This window comes from Cebidichthys violaceus, unplaced genomic scaffold (assembly GCF_023349555.1).
Source record: "Cebidichthys violaceus isolate CVI_PGR_0920_01 unplaced genomic scaffold, fCebVio1.0.p SCAF_53, whole genome shotgun sequence".
NCBI lineage: Eukaryota > Metazoa > Chordata > Actinopteri > Perciformes > Stichaeidae > Cebidichthys > Cebidichthys violaceus.
Window position 1 is genome coordinate 12,501 of NW_027176739.1, and position 24,000 is coordinate 36,500.

At 40.7% G+C, this 24,000-nt stretch overlaps 3 protein-coding genes across 3 annotated transcripts; all 3 read left to right on the forward strand.

Annotated features, from left to right (window-relative positions):
- The first annotated feature begins 2,894 nt into the window (after positions 1 to 2,894).
- On the forward strand, positions 2,895 to 5,530 carry LOC137888349 (hepatitis A virus cellular receptor 2 homolog). The gene is made up of 6 exons (XM_068731732.1): positions 2,895 to 2,956; positions 3,891 to 4,083; positions 4,390 to 4,592; positions 4,695 to 4,780; positions 5,048 to 5,153; positions 5,381 to 5,530. Exons 1-6 carry the CDS (start codon positions 2,908 to 2,910, stop codon positions 5,464 to 5,466), a joined length of 723 nt encoding a protein of 240 aa, XP_068587833.1. The 5' UTR covers positions 2,895 to 2,907; the 3' UTR covers positions 5,467 to 5,530.
- Positions 5,531 to 8,211: 2,681 nt separating this feature from the next.
- On the forward strand, positions 8,212 to 13,489 carry LOC137888310 (T-cell immunoglobulin and mucin domain-containing protein 4-like). Its single transcript, XM_068731687.1, has 7 exons — positions 8,212 to 8,301; positions 8,685 to 9,032; positions 10,059 to 10,127; positions 10,994 to 11,052; positions 11,509 to 11,593; positions 11,987 to 12,014; positions 12,940 to 13,489. The coding sequence occupies exons 1-7, from the start codon at positions 8,265 to 8,267 to the stop codon at positions 13,088 to 13,090; spliced, it is 777 nt and encodes a 258-aa protein (XP_068587788.1). The 5' UTR covers positions 8,212 to 8,264; the 3' UTR covers positions 13,091 to 13,489.
- Positions 13,490 to 16,396: 2,907 nt separating this feature from the next.
- nhp2 (NHP2 ribonucleoprotein homolog (yeast)) lies at positions 16,397 to 19,849 on the forward strand. Its single transcript, XM_068731669.1, has 5 exons — positions 16,397 to 16,695; positions 17,030 to 17,099; positions 17,224 to 17,329; positions 19,309 to 19,449; positions 19,630 to 19,849. Exons 1-4 carry the CDS (start codon positions 16,530 to 16,532, stop codon positions 19,432 to 19,434), a joined length of 468 nt encoding a protein of 155 aa, XP_068587770.1. The 5' UTR covers positions 16,397 to 16,529; the 3' UTR covers positions 19,435 to 19,449; positions 19,630 to 19,849.
- The last annotated feature ends 4,151 nt before the right edge of the window (positions 19,850 to 24,000 follow it).

Genomic DNA, 24,000 nt, shown 5'->3' on the forward strand with positions numbered 1-24,000 from the left:
TGATCAGCAGGTGGAGCTCAGATGATGAAGATGGGGTCCAGCTGGAGTCCGAAGCCGATGATGAATCAGTATGAATGTTTTCTTCCTTAAAAATACCTCGAACACACACACACACACACACACACACACACACTCACTCACTCTCACTCACACTCACACACACTGTTTCCGACTTTTTCAGACTATTTTTATTCTCCGCTGAGACATTTCAGAACTTTACGACAGCGTCTATTTCTCCTCCTTCTTCTTCTCCTTCTTCTCCTCCTTCTCCTTCGCCTTCTTTTTCTTCTTTTTCTTCTTTTTCTTCTTCTTCTTCTTCTTCTTCTTCTTCTTCTCCTTCTTCTTCTTCTTCTTCTTCTTCTTCTTCTTCTTCTTCTTCTCCTTCTCCTTCGCCTTTTTTCTTCTTCTTCTTCTTCTTCTTCTTCTTCTTCTTCTTCTTCTTCTTCTTCTCCTTCTTCTTCTTCTTCTTTTTCTTCTTCTTCACATTAAAAGAATCATAAAGAATAAACAAAAATACTTCTTCATAGTAAAGATGTTTGTCTTTGTATTAATATTAATATTAATTTTAATGCACAACAGCTTTTGTTTCATTTACTCGTATATAAATGTGAACATTTAAAATGTGTTTAAAGGCTAATCTCTCATCAATAACAGAACGTATGGATCCACAGAGTCTGAGGAGGAATGAACCACGACCTCAGACCTTCAGAATAAGAGCTGTGGAGGAATGAACCACAACCTCAGACCTTCAGAATAAGAGCTGTGGTGGAATGAACCACGACCTCAGACCTTCAGAATAAGAGCTGTGGTGGAATGAACCACGACCTCAGACCTTCAGAATAAGAGCTGTGGTGGAATGAACCACAACCAAAGCTGTGGTGGAAACCTCGGCTCCAAAAAAACCCAAATGAGATTAAAAGAAAACAAAGAGCAGAACAAGACGGCCCTCCTCGTCTCCTCATCCTCGTCTCCTCGTCTATGTTCATATCTGGACACTGTTGTTGTAAAACCATAAAACAGTCTCATGTTTGATGTGAAGATGTCTGAACCTTCTCTTTATTTCTACACAAACACATCTTCATGTTCCTTCTGTCACACAGAAAACTGTGTTGTTCTATAGGAACAATTCCTCTACTTTAATGTAACCAGATGTTCTAAATCTCTTTCAGTTTCATGTTTACACATCTGGTTTTAACAGATCCTGAGCTTTCAAGTGAAGTGGTTGAAATAAATGCAGCTGTAAAAAGTTACAAGTGGTTTCAGGAATCACAGCTTTAAAGTGCTTTTTATATATATATATATATATATATATATATATATATATATATATATATATATATATATGTCTGCTGCCTTCATGGACCACCGTACCAGCGGTTCTTTTCAGCTCTCTGGTTGATTCCCTTCCTGTTTGTGTCGTCGTGTTTCTCTCTCGTTGGTGTTTTCATCCACACCGTCGTTATTGAAGCGCAGAAGAAGAACGGACTCAGAGAGCTCTCAGGTCCTCCAGAGACACTCAAGCGTTACCGTCCAAACACCTGAAGAAGACGCCTGAAGGCCTCCAGACCAAACATCTAGAGGACTTGAAGGGCCACGTGGTCCTCAACGTGTGATGAACTCATCCAGTCTCACTCACTGGAGATCAGCTGACACATCGCAGAGTCCAAAAAATTACCTCCTAACGTCCTTTCCTAACCTCTTCTCCTTGACCTCTTTGGGAAAAGGTCATGGGGTCAAGGAAAGGTGTGAAGGAGAGTTAGGAGACGACAGCCGTGGTGTTTAGAGATTCCACTACTAACCCTAAGCTAACGGGAGCTAAAAGGAGCTAACAGAAAACAACCAGTGTTAAATGAGCTAACAGAAGACAATCAGTGCTAAAGGAGCTAACAGAAAACAACCAGTGTTAAAGGAGCTAACAGAAAACAACCAGTGCTAAAGGAGCTAACAGAAAACAACCAGTGCTAAAGGAGCTAACAGAAAACAACCAGTGCTAAAGGAGCTAACAGAAAACAACCAGTGCTAAAGGAGCTAACAGAAAACAACCAGTGCTAAAGGAGCTAACAGAAAACAACCAGTGTTAAAGGAGCTAACAGAAAACAACCAGTGTTAAAGGAGCTAACAGAAAACAACCAGTGTTAAAGGAGCTAACAGAAAACAACCAGTGCTAAAGGAGCTAACAGAAAACAACCAGTGCTAAAGGAGCTAACAGAAAACAACCAGTGTTAAAGGAGCTAACAGACAACAACCAGTGCTAAAGGAGCTAACAGAAAACAACCAGTGCTAAAGGAGCTAACAGAAAACAACCAGTGTTAAAGGAGCTAACAGAAAACAACCAGTGCTAAAGGAGCTAACAGAAAACAACCAGTGCTAAAGGAGCTAACAGAAAACAACCAGTGCTAAAGGAGCTAACAGAAAACAACCAGTGCTAAAGGAGCTAACAGAAAACAACCAGTGCTAAAGGAGCACCCCCCCCCCCCCCGTCTCCTCGTCTCCTCTCTCCCCGTTTCCTCCCCCCCACCCCCTCTCGTCTCCTTGTCTCCTCGTCTCCTCTCTCCTCGTCTCCTCAGTGAAACCCTCAGTAATAAAGTCTTCAGTGTTTTCAGACATCAGGTCAGAGGTGAGTTGTTCTTGGACTCTCGTCTCCTCATTCCTCTCTAATCACATTCCTCGTACTGGAAATATAAATACATCATAATATATATATTAGTACAACATATTTTCAGTGGACGTTCTTCTTCAACGCGTTTCACCATCTTTCTTCTGAACAACAGCTTCATGAAGTCTTTAGAAGAAGTGAAACAAAGTGACTCTTCTTCTGTTGTTCAGTCTATTAATATCAGGATGGAAACAGGAAGTGACATCACTGGGTCTGTCTGTCTTGTGTCTGTCTGCAGGACACTCTACAACATGCTGCGGCTGCTTCTCCACACCATCATCTGTGTCTTCGTCCTCTCAGGTGAGTCTGGAGCTCCTCAGAGGGGTGGACAGAATAATAGAAACACTGTTTTAGAGACATGTAATGAAGTGGACACTTTGTTTTAATCTTTGTTGAATAATTAAAGATTCTGTTGAATGTGTGAAAACATTTAATAAGATCATAACATCCACATGTGTCTCAATAATGTAATAAGAAAATAAACAATGGTCCTCTCTCCTCTCCCCTCTCCTTGTCTCCTCTCTTTGTCTCTTTGTCCCCTCCTCCCCTCTCCTCGTCCTCTCTCCTCTTCTCCTCGTTCTCTCTCCTCGTCTCCTCGTCCTCTCTCCTCTCTCCTCATCTCCTCTCTCCTTGTCTACTCTCTTCATCTTGTCGTCTCCTCCTCCCCTCTCCTCGTCTCCCAGCCTCTATTCTCCTCTCTCTTCGTCTCCTCCTCTCCTTGTCCTCTCTCCTCGTCTCCTCGTCCTCTCTCCTCTCTCCTTGTCTCCTTTCCCTACTCTCTTCTCTCCTCTCTCCTCTCTCTTCTCGTCTCCTTGTCTTCTCCTCCAGTCTCCTCATCTCATTTCCTCTCTCCTCTCTCCTCATCTCCTCATCACCTCTCTCCTCGTCTCCTCTCTCCTCATCTCCTCATTTCCTCTCTCCTCTCTTCTCGTCTCCTAGTCTCTTCTCTCCCCATCTCCTAGTCTCTTCTCTCCTCTCTCCTCGTCTCCTCTCCCTACTCTCTTCTCTCCTCTTTCCTCTCTCTTCTCGTCTCCTTGTCTCCTCCTCCCGTCTCCTCGTCCTCTCTCCTCTCTCCTCGTCTCCTCTTTCCTCTCTCCTCGTTTTTAATGGAGTCTGTTGAATGTGTGAATACATTTATATAAGTTCATAACATCCAGATGTGTCTGGAGAAGAAGATAAACAAGTGTCCTTCTGATAAACAAGTGTCCTTCTGATGTCTCCTTTGTCCTCTGAGGCGTGTCGGCGGTCGCCATGGAGACGGTGGTGGGCGTGGCCGGGAGGACGGTGACGCTGCCGTGTCGCTCGGAGGAAGTGAATCAGAGAGGAGTGGAGGTGTGCTGGGGGAGGGGCCAACCGTCACTGTTCACCTGCCGGGACACGGTGGTCCAGGCCGCCAGAGACCAGCTCACATACAGGAAGTCACTCAGGTACCAGGTGTCTCCTGGTCTGAGACCAGCTCACATACAGGAAGTCACTCAGGTACCAGGTGTCTCCTGGTCTGAGACCAGCTCACATACAGGAAGTCACTCAGGTACCAGGTGTCTCCTGGTCTGAGACCAGCTCACATACAGGAAGTCACTCAGGTACCAGGTGTCTCCTGTCAGACCCTGCTGTTTTTTAAAGGGACGCTGGTGCTTAGAAACACTACCACAGGGACCGCTAACTGTATCCCCACTAACTAAAAGTTCCTACTATAAGCTGTAATTAAAATAAGAATGTGATGTGGCCTTCAGGTACTCCGTGTCCTTGTCCTCGTCTCTGACCATCTCCACCTCCCAACCGTCGGACGCAGGTTTCTATCACTGCAGAGTTCAGCTGGCCGGTTTGTTCAACGACCAGACGACCAGCGTGCACCTCATCGTCATCGACCGTACGTTCGCCTCGGACTCCTCAGACGCTGGGGATGCTGGGAACCTGAACGCACCACACACGCCAGGTGAGCACCAGACAGACCTTAAAGGTGGAGACACACCTGCAGGGACCGCCTTGTATGTTTTGGCATTTTTTTAAATTTTATATTATCTCATCTGATTGACAGGTTACAACACAAGGGAGGTGACGGAGGAGACAGGAAGTGATGTCAGGGGGGAGGACTCCACAGGACCAATGGTGGCGCTGGTTCAGGTGACAGAGACTAAACACAATTATACACATTAATATCTTTATTTTAATTAAATTGAAGATTACAATATATAATTGTATATACAACTATATATTATTTTTATCTTTGTAAAGTTATCATTGTTAGCTAACGTTATGACTCTCACCACTGAGCTAGCTAACGTTACGACGCTCTATTCTGAGCTAGCTAACGTTGCAACACTTTCCACTGAGCTAGCTAGCGTCAGGACACTCTCCACTGAGCTAACCTGCATGTTTGTTTGTTGACAGTCGTCCGTGCAGCAGCAGGTCAACAGTCTGCAGAGCTTCATCGGAAACACAGTGAGAGTCTCCTTCATCATCTTCATTCCTGCTCTGCTGCTGACGGCTGCTTACAGTCAGTACACACACACACATACACACACACACACACACACACACACACACACACACACACACACACACACACACAAATAACAAAACAAGAATTACAAAAACAAAGAACAGTAAATATAGCAAACTGTCAATAAATAAAAAAATGAACTCATTATTTATCAACCTTGTGTGTGTGTGTGTGTGTGTGTGTGTGTGTGTGTGTGTGTGTGTGTGTGTGTGTGTCTGCAGGTGTTTGGAGGTCAGAGAGTGACAGGAGGATGAACCAATCAGAGGAGGAGGAGGCGGAGCTTTGTGTAGAAACAAGAAGCCTGTGAATGTGTTTTTTCATGACGTTCTCCAGAAGTCAGAGAAACACATTTTATTAAAACTAAAAAATAAACATTCAACTTAAACTGGATCTTCGTGATTATTTGATCATATTCATACATTCATATTCCAGCGTTGCTGTTATTGTAACTGCAAATATTTCTACCTTTTGATTTGTAGTCGTGTTTATCCTTCCAATCATCTTTACTTTATAATTACTTGACCAATATTTAATCAATATTAAATTCATTTTTCAAGTTTTTCTCACAATGAAACAGCGCTGGATGTCCACAGACTGCAGTGTAGTGGATTAAAATACTACAATAAGTACCCACAGATAATACATATTTGACCACATATATATTTGTATCTTTAACTTAAGATATCAATCATTTGACTTAATCTAAATGTTCTTCTAATCTTCTGTTGGCCTATTAAATGTCCACTGGAATCCATAATGTCATCGTCTTGTTTTAGTTTTGATGTCTTTCAAAGTGATAAAAGTAAAATTGTGTTTGTTCACATCAGTTTTCTGTCATTTGCCAACACGTGGAAACAGCGTTAAGAGCTCATTGACTTACACGCTGTGGCCACGGGTGGTACTGCAGCCTGTGATGATTCTGCTCTCTGCTCTTTAAAACGTTAATTCAACTCAACTTTTATCATTAACTTGAAGTAAAGAAATCAACGTTAGTTTGACTAATGAGTTGATGATTTCACAAAATGTTTTAACTTCTTTTAACTAGTTTTCTCAAATGAGGTTTATGTGGAGGCTGTACTGAAGACTGACGCCTGTAGGCGGCGCTGTAGCATTTAAAAAGACACTTTAGTGGCTTCAATGGTAGCCGTATTAATATTAATATTTACATTTATTAGCTTTTCAAGCTAATACATTTTTTGAATTTCATAATTTTTGGGGGGATAAATATAAAAAACATTTTTATTGTTGCATTCGTAAGTAACACAACACATACATCACAAATGTAAATATATTTACATTTATTCATTGATATATAAGGAAATAAACTAAAACTTTCAGGTGAAATTAATCTCAGTTTATTAAATAATGATTTAAGGAGAAACAATTATATGTTATGTCGTAATTATTTCCCTCATTTTGTGTCTAATTTTCTTCAACATGTTTACTGGAGATGCAGAACTGAAGATGTTGTGGGAGGAGCTTCCCCCTGTCAGTCGACTAAGATAACTTTAGTTTTTTTTTCCTTCTGAATGAGTTAATATGAGCACATTATCTGGTAAACATGAGATTTAAAGAGGTGCTTTTGTGAGATTATTTGTTAAAGATCTGCTGATTAAAACAACTAATCAACTAGTCGATTAATAATGTTATTGGTGGAGGACATCACTAATTATGAGTTACTGTATTCTCTCATCTAACATGATGGTGAAACAATTATTTTTGTAATTGTTATAAATTCAGTTTGAGCTGCAGATATTTTATACAGTGTGGATCTCCACTGTCCTATTTTAGCTTCTGATGAAGTGAAAGTCAGAGTCCGAGAATCAGAAAACAGGAAGCTGTGAACATCTAACGCCACCAACAGGAAGTCATGCGCTGACCACATGTTTACACTCCCTTTGGTGACTCTACACTCAAATAATGATCCTACATTCATTATAATGTGACAGACTACAGACGTTTATTCCTACCAGGGAAATATCATTAACATATATTTATAGATTTAAATGAATCACATGACTCACTGTTATAAGCAAACAGCCGTTTTGTCATCACGAAACATATTTACATTTATTATTAGACGGCGACCTCGAGTGGTCGAATAATTGTGACGAGATCAAAGGAGGAAGTCAGACTACGTAGAATAAAGTTACCTGATCTAATATACTTAATTTAAATACTTAACCTAAGTGTCACTACACACGTATTTAGTTTTGTTTTGATTCACTACATGAACCTCGAGTTAAAAACTTTGTTTCTGTCGCTCGTATTCTCTCCGATGGTCATAGATGATGTTTAGGGAGACATCTAAACGTGTGTTAGATGAAGTTGCAACTTTAAATAATTTTCTTTATGTGATGTTTTATTATGTATGTTAAGTTAAGTCATGTTATGTTGTACCATGTTACATTTGTTTTTTTACATTGTTGCCTAATGTTTTGTTAAATTACGTTACGCTATGTTTTACCATGTTCAATTACGTTGTTATGTGTTGTCACATTTTGTTTTGTTACGTTATGTTTTATGTTTTGTTACGTTATGTTACATGATGTCGTGTTTTACTTTGTTACGTTTTGTTACGTTATGTTTTGTTACATTATGTTACATGTCATGTTTTACTTTGTTTCGTTATGTTTTGTTATGTTAAGTTTTGTTTCGTTATGTTTTGTTTCGTAATGTTTTGTTACATTATGTTACATAATGTCACATGATGTCATGTTTTACTTTGTTTCGTTATGTTTTGTTACGTTATGTTTTGTTACATTGTTTTCTGGTATACACCTCTTCAGTGTCACTTTGAAGTCGGGGACTGTGCCTCTGTGGTTTAGTTTTTTTAAACAGGGTTTACGACCGTGTCCCTCTGGGAGTCCTGTGTTGGGTACTAAGGAGAAGAGGTACCTGTTCCTTGTACCATCCTTATATTTGTGCCTGATTTAAAGAAACATGTTTAAAAAAGTTTCTTAGTTTCTAAAAATGTCTTTCCTTGTTTCTTTCTTTTTTCATTGTGTTTTTTTTTTCTTCTCTCTGAAGCAGCAGCAGATCATTTTTTGCAGTGTGCAGCAGAGTATAAATGTGAGAGTGTGATGAAACTTTGTCAGTGTGTTCATGATGAAGATCGTTCTGCTCCTCGCTCTCCTCACAGGTGACGTGTATTCACTTTATCACCGTTTCTCCATTTACAAGAGATCAAACACACTAATAGAACTTTATTTGTTTCTCTGGGTGTTGTTTGGCTTCTGTTATATTACTGACAATAACACTGTTTCTTCTTCACAGCATTTATTTCTAGATTTGTAGAAAACAACTGTTTCTTTCTGTTTTTGTACTTTTTTCTTTTGACAGACAGTCAGTTTTGATATTAGTCATTTTTAACACTTTCAAACACACACGGGGTTTTACATTCATTTCTTTTGGGAAATTTGACTTTCAGACAAACCTGAGGGATTATAAAAATGACAAGCAGATGAAGCATCAGGTAAGAACAGGTTGAGATCTGATTTTACAGCGTTTGTTTGTGTCCCACAGTCAGTGAAGGTGACGGCAGCAGAGTTGTCGGTCAAACAGGTGAAGGAGTCACTCTGTCCTGTAAATACGACATCAAATACCACAGGGCGCTGTCCGTCTGTTGGGGTCGAGGTGAAATACCAGTCTCAGGATGCAGAGACCAGCTCGTCTCCACCGACGGACACCATGTGAAGGAAGGAACCAGAGTTTCCAGCAGGTATCAGTTACTGGGACGACTGGAGGATGGAGACGTTTCTCTGACCATCCTGAACGTCTCAGAGACGGATGCTGGACTCTACGGGTGCAGAGTGGACATACCTGGATGGTTCAACGACGACAAACATCACTTTGATTTGGTCGTTGAGAAAGGTGAGAAATTATTGATTTGGATAATAAAGTTTTTTATAGAATATAGTTTTAGTTGAGTTAAGTTGAGTTTAAACTGGTTGGTTGTTCCACTGTTTCTACACTTTATGTATGTTTCATAGACCATGTTTACTTCCTGTCAGCTGATCGTGATCAAATCCTGCAGGTCTGACTGGTTAGCAGATGGACGGACATTTGACTGTTACAGCAGACGATTCAAATTAATTCAATTCAATTTATTTTGGAAAGCCCACTATCACAAATTTGCCTCAGAGGTCTTTACAATCTGTAAACAGACACTCTAACTATAAACCTGAACCAGCTCTCTAGTAGGATAATATTGTACTATACGCTCGTTAAGATATGATGGTGTCTGACCAATTAGGGCTTTATAGGTGAGCAGAAGGATTTTAAATTATATTCTAGATTTTACAGGGAGCCAGTGTAATACAGCAGTAATATGATCTCTTCTCTTGGTTTTTGTTAGTACACAAGCTGCAGCATTCTGGATCAACTGGAGAGATTTAAGAGACTTAATAGAGCAGCTTGATAATAAGGAATCACAGTAATCTAGTCTATAATAACAAATGCATGAACTCATTTCTCTGCATCTCTTTGAGACAGGATGTGCCTGATGTTAAGTAGGTGAAAAAAGTCAGTCCTTGAAGTTTGTTTTATCTGAGAGTTAAAAGACAAATCCTGATCAAAGTTACTCAGAGATTCTTTATGGTGCTGCTGGAACTACATCATTAGATAACTGATTTATAGTAGACCAACTTCAGTTTAGTCTGAGTTTAACATCAGGAAGTTGCAGGTCATCCAGGTTTTTAAGTCCTTAAGACATGCTTGAAGTTTAACAAGCGGGTTGGTTTCATCTTGATCAATAGATATAATTGAGTATCATCTGCATAGCAATGACATTTTTTGTTTTCTAGTGCAGTTATGGGTCAGATATATAAAGATTGGTGATTGATTGATTAATTGATTGATTGAGTATTGAACAGTCACAGCTGTTGTTTTGTGTTTCAGCTCCACAGACGACCACATCAACAACGTTAACCAGAGAGACGACCACCAATCAGACGGCTTCTACAACAGGTACAACACAGAGTGATGGAAGATACTACATCTTTGTTCTAAAGACCACAAAGTGTTTCCACTATGGAAATTCAAAATATCTGCTGATAGTAAAGATCTTTCCTACTCTGGGACAAGAGAGGGTTGATGAGCATTAAGTTCAGTTTTACTCATTTAGCGGGTAGCTAGTTAGCTAGCTAGCTTACTAATTCCACCATAATTTCATGCTCCGGTTACAGAACATAAAAAGCTTCACATGAACCGCTAGACTCAGACTTTAACTGTTATTAACTTACTGTTCATGATGGCCGTTAACGACTTTCAGTTAGCTTAATGCTAATTGCTAATGCTATTCACAAACGCTAATGCTACTGACTATTGTTATGATTTTGTTTAGGTAAATGCTGTAAAATGTCTGTTATGGTGACATAATACATAATAAACTCTTATAAACATTTGTGAATTAGAGTATACATGCAAGGCTGGAATATGTGTGTGCTAACCATCAGCATTAGCGGTAGCTATGTGTATGCTAGCGATAAGCATTAAGCGATTCACAGGCTAATTGAAAGGACATTGTATTTCTGAACATAGATTTCTGTTTTGCTTAATGTCTGTTTGTCCATCCAGCATTTTGAATATTGAAAATGTATGTTTGCAGTTTGGTTAATTTTTAGCTCTATTCTGCATATTTTACACTGTTTTCATGGAAATTATACAATTCTATTGTATATTTTACAAGATTCTGCTTTTAAGTCAATACTTCATAAGTTAAGATGAAACTTTATTTATTTTGAGGGAAGTACAGAGTCTAAAGCGTTCATCATGACATCATGCTGCTGACACAGCTGCACTCAAACATCTGCTTTCGTTTCCTCGTCCTGCAGGTCAGCTGACCTCAACCGAGCGCCTCCTGACTTCCTCCTCCAGCAGCATCACGGCCGAGGTGAGAGAGGAAGATTAACTTCAGAGAAACTCAGACGGTCGAAAAGTGGAAAACTTACTTTCAACATCGTGTGAAACCAACTTTGATTTATTCGTCATGTAACTTCTGTACTTCAGTAACAACTTCTGTCGTGATTTTAACCCAAACCACTGTTTACCTAATCCTAACTAAGTAGTTTAGTTGTATAAACCTAACTAAGTAGTTTAGTTGTCTCAACCTAACTAAGTAGTTTAGTTCTCTAAACCTAACTAAGTAGATTTGTTGTATAAACTACAGCTTCATCACTGTGTTTTAATATCAAAAGTATTGATAAGTATCGGTATCAATTAAATCCTAGCGATCCACATCCTTATAGCTGTTTTATCCTCCAGCTTCCTGACGCTGTGTGTGTGTGTGTGTGTGTGTGTGTGTGTGTGTGTGTGTGTGTGTGTGTGTGTGTGTGTGTGTGTGTCACAGGTCAGCAGCAGCAGTGTCAGCGTGGTTCTGGTGTTGGTTCTGGTCGGGTTGGTGTCTCTGGTCACAGCAGCGGTCCTCGTCATCGGTAATGTTCTCAGAGATCTGGTCTCCTCATGTTTTCATACATGAGTGAAGTTAATCTGAATAAGTTTACGCAGTATTATGGTACTCTTTAATAGTACTGGATACTTAAGATCCTCCTGTATTAACAGGTCTTATTTCGCTCTATCTTCTTAAAATGAACATATCACAGTTTACTAGACTATGGATCAATAAATGTGATCATCACTCGTCGCTCTGGAGATAATTTACTGCTTTGGTTCCTTGACGGTTTCTTTGTGAACATAACACCTGTGTTTAAATGAAGCGTGGCATGTGAGGATGAAGCCTCAGTCTTCAGGACTTCTTGTCTCTGATGTCACTTGTTCCTCCATGTTTCCATCAGACCAGCTGACCTGATGTTTTTGTGTCTCTGCAGCTCTCAGGAGGAGGCGACTCAGCAAAATGTGAGTTCAGTTGTGTCGTGTGACTCGTTCAGATCGTGAAACTTCCTCTTCTCTTGTTTCTGGAGAAGGTTAGAAGCGTGTGGTGAATAACTGCAGCTCTCTGATGATGGATCGTGAGTCAGCAGTTTAACCACATGGCTGTGTGCCCCCCCCCCCCACGTTACCGCCATCTTTATCTTCGCTACAGCATCGAAACCTAGAAACCACAAACCCTCCGACGGGAGGACCGGAGTCAGAACAGACCCCCAACGCTGCCTTCAGGCTCTGATGAATAACGCAAGCTTTCTAAACCTCACAATGCTTCTGGTTTTAGATGAGAACATCCTCACGGTTCAGGTTGTCATAACTGGTTTTCTGTCACCACAAACAGATGAAACGTCTGAGGTTTGACATTCACACAGCGAGCTGAAGATGAAGATGATGATGATGAGATGGAAATGTCACAGTGTGAACTCCCTCCCTAAAGCCTTAAAGGGACAGTTCACCCCAAAATCAAACATACATACATTTCCTTTTACCTGTAATGACATTAATGAAGCGTGTTATTTATCTATGATGGAAATATCTGATACTCGATGGTGACCCGGTGACTCACGACACCACAGAAAGAGGAAGAGCAAATATGTCTAATTTGGGGATGAAGTGTCCCTTTAAACCGCAACCTTTTTTTAACGTCCTGTTCTGAACGTCCTTCAGCCTAAAACAAACAGCTTTAATTTAATTCATGATTAAAGGAGGTGTTCCTCTGGGCTTCCAACTGGTAACCCTGAGTTTTGTGTCACAACGCTATGAATTGTGGGTAATTCCTAGTCCTGAGTCCTCAGTCAATAACTCAGAGATAGTATCGCCACCAGGCATAAATAAATAAAGCTTTTATTTGAATCAGGTTTCCTTCAGAATATAAAGGATGAATTCTGTGTTTCAGCTCTCGGCTGCAGGTCCACAGTTCGGTCCGGTTCAGGTCTCCAGAATCCGGTCTGCAGCACCAGAGTCGAGAGTCGGCGGTGGAGAACATCTACCAGATAGACGAAGGCGGCGATGGAGGCGATGGAGGCGAGTACGAGTACTGCCCCTGAGCCCCTGAGCCCACGGAGCTGACGCACGGACGCCGACGAGAACTCGTCACCTGGATTCAGGAGGCGTTCAGGGTCCTCCGGTCCCTCAGCCTGCCAACAGGGGAACAACCAACGAGACGTTCAGGGAGACACCGTGGACTACGACTCCCAGAGAGCATTGCTGTCAGAGGCCTACAGCCGGACAGACGCGTGGTGAACGCTGAGTCACATGTGATGACTGGACTTCTGAGACGAAGAGTCAAATTGAATCTGTGATTTAATCACAAGAAACTGATTCAAAAGATGCAGAAATAACTACATAATGATGTTGATGACAAAACATGATTCTTGATGTTTGTTTGTTGTTTCCTCTGAGCCTCATGGGTAATGTAGTCATGAATAAAAGTGATGTCACTCGTGTTCAGTCCTTCATTTCCTCCTCAGACGTACTTTAAAGGTGTCGACACAAAGAAAACAAACTCGTCCAGTCAGACGGGTCGGACCTGTCTGTCTGAAACCTGCGTCTCTCACACACTCACACACACACACTCACACACACACACACACACACACACACACACACCCACACCCACACACACACACACACACACACACACACAGGTAAGATCGTGATCTCTTCTTCTTTGGTTTTATCGTATCTAACAGCCTCTCTGCGGTCATTGATCCTACAGATTACTGATTACTGATTACTGATTACTGATTACTGATGAAGACGTGTCTCTCAGCGTGACGATGAGTGTGGTCTGGACTCAGCCTCAGGCTCTGCCTCTGTCCTCTGAAGAAGACGAATGGACTTCTGGGATCTGTGACTGCTGCCTGGACATGAAAGACTGTACAGTAAAATTGTTATTAGTATTATTGTTGTTATTATTGTTGTTATTAGTATTGTTATTAATGTAATATTATTTATATTATGATTAGTAATTGTATTTATATTAATAGTATTATTATTGTTGAGTGTGTGTGTGTGTGTGTGTGTGTGTGTGTGTGTGTGTGTGTGTGTGTGTGTGTGTGTGTGTCTCCTGCAGGTTGCTATGGGTTCTGGTGTTGTCCGTGCTTCGCCTGTAGAACCAGTACACGGTTGGGTCAGAGTCTCTGTCTCCCTCTGCTGGACGTCTGTGGATGTATCCATCCAATCACCATGTCCATGAGAGTCTCTGTCCGTCACCGCTACGGCATCAGAGTGAGGACAAAACTCTTTACCTTCTTCTTAGTTATACTACTAACTAGTATAACTTGTACATATTAACTAGTACATATTAACTGGTACATATTAACTACTATAACGAGTATACATTCACTCGTACACATTAACTAGTATAACTTGTACATACTAACTAGTACATATTAACTGGTACATATTAACTACTATAACGAGTATACATTCACTAGTAGACATTAACTAGTATAACTCGTACACATTAACTAGTATAACTCGTACACATTAACTAGTATAACTCGTACATATTAACTAGTACAACTAAATCATATTAACAAGAACACATTAACTGGTACACATTAACTAGTACAACACGTATATATTAACTTGTGTAACTAGTGCACATTAACTAGTATAACTCGTACACATTAACTAGTATAACTCGTACATATTAACTAGTATAACTAGTACATATTACTAGTATGGCTTGTACATATTAACTAGTACATATTAACTACTATAACGAGTATACATTCACTAGTGCACATTAACTAGTATAACTCGTTCACATTAACTAGTATAACTCGTACATATTAACTAGTACAACTAAATCATATTAACAAGAACACATTAACTAGTACAACACGTATATATTAACTTGTGTAACTAGTATACATTAACTAGTACAACACGTATATATTAACTTGTGTAACTAGTACACATTAACTAGTACAACACGTATATATTAACTTGTGTAACTAGTACACATTAACTAGTACAACACGTATATATTAACTTGTGTAACTAGTATACATTAACTAGTGCTTCTCTGTGGTGTGTTCAGGGCAGTCTGTGCAGAGACTGTCTGTCCTCGACCTTCTGTCCTTCTTGTGTCTGGTGTCAGATATCCAGAGAGATGAAGGACAGGAAGCTTCCCACCACGCTGGGTGACATCATCCACCGCTGATGACATCATTGCTGTGACTCACAGCTGTGCTCTCATTGGTTATAAGTGACCCCAGTAATCAGTGATGTCATTTGTTATGAGTTTGAAGTTAACTATTGTTTACATGTGTACTAAACGTCTCATTGTACTTCTATTAACTATCTGATTTACATAAACTATATTTTTGTTATTATTATTTTCTTTCACATTTTTGTAATTTTCTTTGATATTTACCAAAATGTTTGTTTTTGTACTTTTTAATTTATTTAATTTTACGTAAATATTTTGTACTTTTTGTCCCAACACATTGTATTATTTCATCACAAACTAAATACTTATTTTATATATTTCAATATATAATATGTACTATAATATAATATATATCATATATAAAAAGGTGAAGCAGACTGTGAATCTGAAGTTCTTTTATCTTACTATATAATCTCACCTCAAGGTCCATTTATAGCTGATCTGGAGCTTTCGATCAAATGAAATGATCTTCCACTTGAAATATGTTCAAATATACTTTTCTCAACATCTCAAGAACTTTTCGTCCACGTTGGCTTTAAAGTTGAGCTTGAAATTATATTTGTGATCCTGGAAACTGGAGGTCATCGATGTCTTTTCATTTATTTTAATGCAGAAATTATTTCTTGTTTATTCCTGCAGATTGTCTTTAGTTTCACAGATTTTAGGGAAAAACATTCTGATTCCTTTAATTCTCTTCATCACATTTTGCTTTGAGCCAAATCCTACTTTAATAAATCACAGTTTTACAGAAGTGCATTTGTCATTTTTTCTTCTTATGAAATAATCCCTAACAGATAAAATCTACACTATTTAATTTTTACTGTGAGGACATTTTTACTTCCTTTTATTATATTTTCTAAATGTATGGTTTATTTTTCATTAGTTTCTTCCACAAAGACTGAGTTTAATATTGCAAAATCACAGAAGTAGAACATATGAAAGGATGACACATAAATGGAATATATATATATATATATATATATATATATATATATATATATATATAGAGAGAGAGAGAGAGAGAGAGAGAGAGAGAGAGAGAGAGAGAGAGAGAGAGAGAGAGAGAGAGATATCTATAGAGATATATATGTATTTTGAAAGGTCAGGTTGCTGCTACCTCCGGTCCGCTGGGGGCGCTGTTTGTCTTCTACCCTCAAACTAACAGAAAAAGAAGAAACTCAAGCACGTGTCGGTTTCCTCTCCAGCAGCGCGTGTTGTGACCGACAGAAGCTCCAAGTGAACGAGTAACGTTATCGACCAATACTAATACTAATAGTAGTACTAGTACTAGTACTAAACCAGAGATGACGAAGACGAAGAAGGAGAAGGTGTCCGCGGACGTGGAGGAGACCGTGGTGGCCGACGGGACCGAGAAATCGTACCACGAGCTGATCGCTCACGTGAACCCCATCGCTCAGCCGCTGGCCTCCAAGAAGCTCAGCAAGAAGCTGTACAAGTGCGTGAAGAAGGGTAAGAAGAACCACTAAGGAACCACTACAGAACCGTTACAGAACCTCTAAGGAACCACTACAGAACCGTGGACGTGCTCCTGTGTGTAGACGGAACACAGGAGCAGAGAAGAGCCGCTGTGTTCTTCTCATCCAGTCCACATGAGACACGATCATCTGAAGCCTCTCTGGTTCTCTGGACACGGTTCAGTGTTGGTCCAGGTCTCTGCCTGGTGCAGACAGCGGAGAGAAGTCTCATAATAATAATAATATGCATGTGAACGGGTTCTGCTGCAGCGTGTTGACTCTGAAGAACTGTTTTTAGTACTATTGACATCAACTCTTTTTATTTCCAGCTTCCAAAGTGAAGAACATCCGCAGAGGAGTGAAGGAGGTCCAGAAGTTCATCAACAAGGGGGAGAAGGGGTGAGTCGGCCATGTTTGTTTTTAAAGGGTCGCTCAAAACCCCGTGAAGATGTTTTATTGTTATTAATGTGTGTGTGTGTGTGTGTGTGTGTGTGTGTGTGTGTGTGTGTGTGTGTCTCTGCAGCATCGTGGTGATGGCCGGAGACACTCTGCCCATAGACGTCTACTGTCACCTGCCCGTCATGTGTGAGGACCGAAACCTGCCGTACGCCTACATCCCCTCTAAAGGAGTGAGTGACCATAACAATAACTTTATTCATCATAATAATAATAATAATAATAATAATTAAAGCTGCGATGAACGGGCCCTCGCATCCTCATGCCGGCGGGACTCCGACCTGCATGTCTGAGAACCGTCGGACAGCTCGTCCGCGAGTCCGACGTTTTTTTCCTGCGTGGACCGACTGACGCTGGAAATGATGCTTAGTAAATAGCTTCCTGTATCCACTGTGTGGCGCTAGAGAACATGCATTATGTTGCTCTATATGAACTGTAAAAGTCATGTAAACCGGATGCTGTTTTACACAAAACACAGATTTCCTTTGGCCAGCAGGTGGCGCTGTGAGTATTAGTGGATATGAGCTTGTAGACATCCTCAGGCCATGAGTGTTATCAAGTGAAGTTTAGGAACGTTTGGAACGAGTCCGGCTGAGTTACATCAGCTTCTATGTTGGGGAATCACGTAAAGTAGCCGCCCGCTACGGCTAAGATATTCAACCAAACGTAAAGCTTTTAATAACTTTTGATCACGATGGTCTTGAGATTCTACTGACAACATTTGAAGTGGATCTGACAAAGTTCCTAGGAGGAGTTCGTTAAACTATTGTGACTAGAAATAAGCCTAAATCTATTGAAAAATTACACAAAAATCAAAATGGCTGACTTCCGGTACGGTTTAGAGCATGGTCCTAAGAGACTTATTTTTAAGTCTCTCTGAGATACATGTTCTTACCAAGTTTCATACAGGTACCTCAAACGTAGCACTGGGGCTGCTCTTTTGAAATATTGTAGGGGGCGCTATGGAGGCAATTTAAAACGGCCAAACCAAAAACCCATCTAAAATATGTCCTCCCATTACCTATAACACATGTATAAAGTTGAATGAGTTTTTGAGCATCCCAAGTCGGTGAACCACCAGCTTCCTTTTTCATGGCGAATGATGGGTTGCCACGGCAACAGCGTTCAACGAAAAGTCACAATATTAATGATGATGCATCATCAATGTGTTCAGGCTATTCTGACCAAATTTCAGACTGATCTGGTGAACTGGCTAGTAGGAGTAAATGAAAGTATAAAATATGACATTTCCTTTTGCCAGTAGGTGGTGCTATGAGTGTTTGAAATTGTTGCATTTTAAATGTGCTAAGGGTTGAAGTAGCATCATGCATAAGACATTTTGTGCAGATTGAATAATGCACCTTTGAGTTATAACAACTTCCTTTTTCATGCCGAATGAGGCAAAATGGCCGCCCCGCCACGTCAAGGTTCTTCGATGAAAACTCTAGCTTTTGATAACTTTTTGTGTTATTGAATTTGGTAGCAATCAGACCAAGCGTGTAGGAGGAGTTTGCAAAAATTCAAGATGGCGGAAAATTTCGGTAGGCGGAGCTTAGGGATCTGAGAGGCTTTTTTGTAGATCTAGCGGATTTGGACATGCGTGTCGAATTTCAAGTCAATCGGACATATTGGCCGAGGGGCGTCGCCTGTCCGACTTCTAGGGGGCGCTAGAGAGACATTTTACACACAAATATGAAACCTGTGTCAGGTGGCTATTTTCACCAGGCCTGACAAGTCTGCAAAATTTGAGTTTTCATGCATGACAAGTACTCCAAAAAAGCCCCCAAAGTGTACAAAAAAAAATCACAAAAAATAATAATACCCCATACAATTTCAACAGGGCCTTCGCTGGACCGACGCTGTCGGTTGCTCTGGCCATAATAATAATAACAAATTATTCAGAATAATAAGATTAATAAGTCGTTTATCTGAATGTGTAGAAGAGAGTGACAGGAATACAAGAGAAATATTCTGAGGCTTAATAATAATAATTTACATATAATACAGTTCAGATGTACTGAACTGTCTCTTCTTTGTCTCTTAACTTTAAAACATTATTTCTACTTCCTTCCTCTTAAAGAGCGTCTGGCTCAGCGGCGGCCATCTTTGTTTGTTGTCATGTGACTAAGCCCCGCCTCCTCTCTGGTTCCAGGATCTGGGTTCTTCTGCCGGCTCCAAGAGGCCGACCTGTGTGATCCTGATCAAACCTCACGAGGACTACCAGGACGCCTACGACGAGTGCGTCGCCGAGGTGACCGGCCTCCCCAAACCTCTGTGAGGCGTCAGCCAATCGGTGAGCAGCTCTTTAAAGCGTTGAGTACTTTTAAATCTTTGTATTTTGTTTTACAAAGTAAGGTAATAAATGTTTAAGTCTCCCAATCAACAAACAGGATGTAGCTAGGCTAGCAGTTTCCCCCTGCTCCCAGTGTTTGTGCTAAGCTAGGCTAACGGTTTTTGTTGTTCTGTTGTGCAGCTAAAGAACCCGACGGACCAATCAGGTGGCTGGATTCAGACGTTTGGAGAACAAACTGTAAATACTTTGTGGTTTTAAGACGTCGGACTGTAAAATAACAGTTTGATCATTTAACAGAAAAGATTTATTTTCTACAAATGTTTTTTTCTGTTTTGTTCTTTTGTTGTTTCTGCTGTTAAATGTGTCGAGTTTGATTTTTAATTAAAGGAATGTGAAGAGACTCTGGTGTCTGACGAGTCCTTAATGAACCACAGATCATTTAAACTGTTTATAACGTTTACAATAAAGGAACACTTCATCCCTCAGCCACACGGGGGCAGTGGGGAGTCTCTGGTCCTGGTCCTGGTGTCCCCTTAAGACCTGACTGCTTAATACTGCTGATACATGAAAGGGGTATTTTATAGAGTAGTACTGATACTTTTAAGTGTCTTGAGTAATGAACTCCAGGATTTCAAGGGTTTAAGGGCTTCTTCATGCAGGTTCTGGTTTCAGAAGTCCTTGGGGGGTCTTTTATATGAGCAGGTGGTCCCAGGACTCTGAAGGCCCATTTATACTCTCTGCATGTCTGCGAGGGTTCTAGTGGTCCACTAGGAGTCCTTAAGCTGGTCCCAGGAGTCTGAGGGGGTTCCATCACTCCTTAGAAGGGGATGAGAAGTCCTGAAGTGAAAACCTCTTGAGTCTCCAGGAGAATTCAGATTGTATGAGGAGAATCCCAGAACTACTTAAGGGAGTTTTAAAGGGTCCTAAGGGTTCTAGAGGACCGTGAGGCGAAGACCAAAGTGATGCCAAACCCCCCAAAAGTCTAAATGAACAGTCCTGACTTCATCAAGTAGGGCTTTGTGAACGGAGGTCAGAGGCAGAGAGGGCCCAGTGTGTGACTGTTGTTGTTGTTGTTGTTGTTGTTGTTGTTGTTGTTCATTTGTCACAGATATGAAGAACAACTTCTGCTTCTGAAGACTGCTGAAGTATATCATCAGCAGATTATGAGGCTATATTTTCATTTGCACTTAATTTAAATTTTATTTACAGTTTATTTAATTTGAAACTTATTATTTTGAATGTATATATTTTATTACCACATATTTATTTAGCAAATTTCCATTTTTTTCTCAGTTTTTTTGAGTCCCTCCTTTGTTTCTGCAGTAAAACCTAATGAAGAGTTATTTTGTGTTAATAAGTTAATTAAGTTTACATGTGTTCTTGTATTACCATGATTTGTTCCTTTTTTTAGCCTGTTGGGCGTCTTGTTGTATTTGTATGCAGGTTTACATGATAAATACATGTGATGATCACATTGTATCAGGTTGTGTATTTGACCAGGTTTCTGCTTGTTAAACTGTCAGTGGATCAGATTTAGTTATTGAATACAAATCAAACCAACAGTGAGATCAAATAAACCAGTACAGTGTTAATATCTGAATGGGCCCCGAGGTCAAAAAGGTTAAGAACCCCTGTTCTAGAGGACCGTGAGGTGGGTCAGGGGTCTATCAATATCTTCTAACAGTCCTTGATGAGGTTCTAGTGAAGAGGGGTTTCAGAGGTGGTTTTCGGGGCTTTATTTAATCTGAAGGTGTTTCGACCGTTACTTCATGGTTGTACCCCTCTGGTTGGTCCAGGTTTGGCCCCTGGTCTGAGGAGAATCCCACCATGGTGGTTTGCGTCATTGAGGAAGTTCCTGGGGGGGACGTTGATATCTTGACACTAAATCTACCTGATACAAGTTGATGAAGCGCCAGAGCAGGTGTAGTGAAATGTTGAGCTCGTTCAGCCTGAGGACACGGGAAGAGGTTTCTGTAACAGTACTGATGGTAGATTCAGTCCGTCCTGTAAACCTTGTTCAGACTCGTCATAATCTCTCTGCTGTGATGTTCATAAACTCCTGTCAACATCCAGCCTCAGGCGGATAAACAGTGCAGGAAAGATCCAGGAGAGAAGTCAACGAGGTTTTTGGATACTTCTGAGGGGGCTCAGAGTTCTTTGGTTCTATATACTTTCAGGGTTCTTGAAGTACGTTGGCAGTCCTTAAGATGGTCGTAGAGTTCCTTGATTGAGACTTTTGAAGGTTTCCTTATGGTTCCTTCATGTGGCAGGAGTCTTTAAATTAGCAAGTTTGTGAACGTGTTCTGTTGTTTTTAAAGGTTCCACTAATTTTGGGGGATTTGGTTCCAGCAATGTTGAAGAGGTTCCCAGCATTACAAGGCAGACTTTCAGGGATGACAGGATTTAGGGTTCCAAGAGTTCTTGGACGGTTCTGGCATTAATAAGGCAGTTCCAGTTTCACTCGAGGGGAGTTTAAAATTCCATGAAATTTGAGCAGTATCAGGTCCCAAGGGTCCTTGACGAGGTTCTAGAGAACCGTGAGGTGTGTAAGGGGTCTTTCAATAAGTTCTAACACTCATTGATGACGTTCTAGAGGACTTTATCTTGTTTAAAGGAATTTTCTAACAGTTTTATCACTCAGCAGAATAAGAAAACACGTTTTCTTATTTTTCTTTAGAAGTTTATCAGTCTTTTCTGTCTCAGGTGTGTGTGTGTGTGTGTGTGTGTGTGTGTGTGTGTGTGTGTGTGTGTGTGTGTGTGTGTGTGTGTGTGTGACGTTATGCAAATGTGAGGCGGCCTGGCGGTTAGCGGGTCGACCACACACACACACACACACGCACACACGCTGATCTCTGCCAGCAGCTCTGTCACTGCTGACGTGCCCTTGAGCAAACAGAGGAAGCTGCCGGCTCTCATTCACAACAAGTTGTCTTCTTCTTATTGTTCATAAATCAGGAGATCTAATCTGACCCTGGACTGATGGTAACCATGGTAAACGGACAAGACATTATGGTCTGTAACAGACGAGGACATTCAGCAGGACAAAGACACAGAGCCTCCACAGGGGGGCGCTGGAGAGCTGAAGGGAGGATGATGTTAATCACACTAATAAACTATTATACTATTTATGTCATTAAAGAGATTCACGACAAAGTGAAGAAACAAGAGATTAAATAAAAAACAAAACATGAAAATATAATATAATTAAAGTTAAAGACAATAAATTAATAAATGTGTTTTTAATGTGAGATTTAAAATGTCATATTTATGAATGAACCGTCGACTTAAAGGAAGATTGTTTTATTTTCACAGAAACCGTTGATTGTGGGAAACTGGATGAAGGTGGAAAAGTTCTTATAGGGGCGGCTGGTAAGACATGCTGAGACAGGACCACACACACACACACACACACACACACAGATGTGATCAGGACGTTATGGCAGTTATGGTGGTAACCATAGTACAATAATAATAAACTGTCCTGTGGCGCTGCTACACCTGGACCACATGTTGAAGATAAACTCTGAACTCCAACAGTGTGACACTTTGATTCATGACGTTCAGCTTCAATACGTGACGTACTCTGAGGTTTAAGGTCGTAAAAACGTAATAAAACTGTTGTAGACAAGTACACCCAACTGTACACTACCTGTTCAGGTACTCTGTTCTCTACCTGTTCAGGTACTCTGTTCACTACCTGTTCAGGTACTCTGTTCTCTACCTGTTCAGGTACTCTGTTCACTACCTGTTCAGGTACTCTGTTCACTACCTGCTCAGGTACTATGTTCTCTACCTGTTCAGGTACTCTGTTCTCTACCTGTTCAGGTACTCTGTTCACTACCTGTTCAGGTACTCTGTTCTCTACCTGTTCAGGTACTCTATTCACTACCTGTTCAGGTACTCTGTTCTCTACATGTTCAGGTACTCTGTTCACTACCTGTTCAGGTACTCTGTTCACTACCTGTTCAGGTACTCTGTTCTCTACCTGTTCAGGTACTCTGTTCACTACCTGTTCAGGTACTCTGTTCTCTACCTGTTCAGGTACTCTGTTCTCTACCTGTTCAGGTACTCTGTTCACTACCTGCTCAGGTACTCTGTTCACTACATTACATTACATTACAGTCATTTATCAGACGCTTTTATCCAAAGCGACTTACAATAAGTGCATCAACATTGGTAATCAAAAGAACTACTAGTCACCAGAAGTCATAAGTACATTTCCTTTTCCAAACAAGCATCTAAGAGCATGAAGCAGAGCATAACTCAGAGCCAAAGTACAGAAACAAGAGAAACAGTTAGTGCTATAAGTAATACGAATACAATAAGTGCAACAAGCTAGTATGAAAACAATAAGCGCTAAGTGGAAGGCTCAGGGTAGCACTTCCTGAAGAGGTGGGTTTTCAGCCTGCGCCGAAAGATGGGCAGCGACTCCGCTGTCCTGACGTCAGTGGGAAGTTCATTCCACCACTGTGGGGCCAGGACAGAAAACAGCCGTGACCGGGTCGATCGGCCACCAGGACCTCTGAGCGACGGGGCAACCGATCGCCCCGA

Excerpts from the sequence above, each read along its gene's own strand:
- LOC137888310 (XM_068731687.1), top strand. The coding sequence starts at position 8,265 with ATGATGAAGATCGTTCTGCTCCTCGCTCTCCTCACAG. Across the intron at positions 10,128-10,993 it reads TCAGACGGCTTCTACAACAG|GTCAGCTGACCTCAACCGAG; the intron begins GTACAACACAGA and ends CTCGTCCTGCAG. Across the intron at positions 11,053-11,508 it reads CCAGCAGCATCACGGCCGAG|GTCAGCAGCAGCAGTGTCAG; the intron begins GTGAGAGAGGAA and ends TGTGTGTCACAG.
- nhp2 (XM_068731669.1), top strand. The coding sequence starts at position 16,530 with ATGACGAAGACGAAGAAGGAGAAGGTGTCCGCGGACGTGGAGGAGACC. Across the intron at positions 17,100-17,223 it reads ATCAACAAGGGGGAGAAGGG|CATCGTGGTGATGGCCGGAG; the intron begins GTGAGTCGGCCA and ends GTGTCTCTGCAG. Across the intron at positions 17,330-19,308 it reads CCTACATCCCCTCTAAAGGA|GATCTGGGTTCTTCTGCCGG; the intron begins GTGAGTGACCAT and ends CTCTGGTTCCAG.
- LOC137888349 (XM_068731732.1), top strand. The coding sequence starts at position 2,908 with ATGCTGCGGCTGCTTCTCCACACCATCATCTGTGTCTTCGTCCTCTCA. Across the intron at positions 2,957-3,890 it reads CTGTGTCTTCGTCCTCTCAG|GCGTGTCGGCGGTCGCCATG; the intron begins GTGAGTCTGGAG and ends TTGTCCTCTGAG. Across the intron at positions 5,154-5,380 it reads GCTGCTGACGGCTGCTTACA|GTGTTTGGAGGTCAGAGAGT; the intron begins GTCAGTACACAC and ends GTGTGTCTGCAG.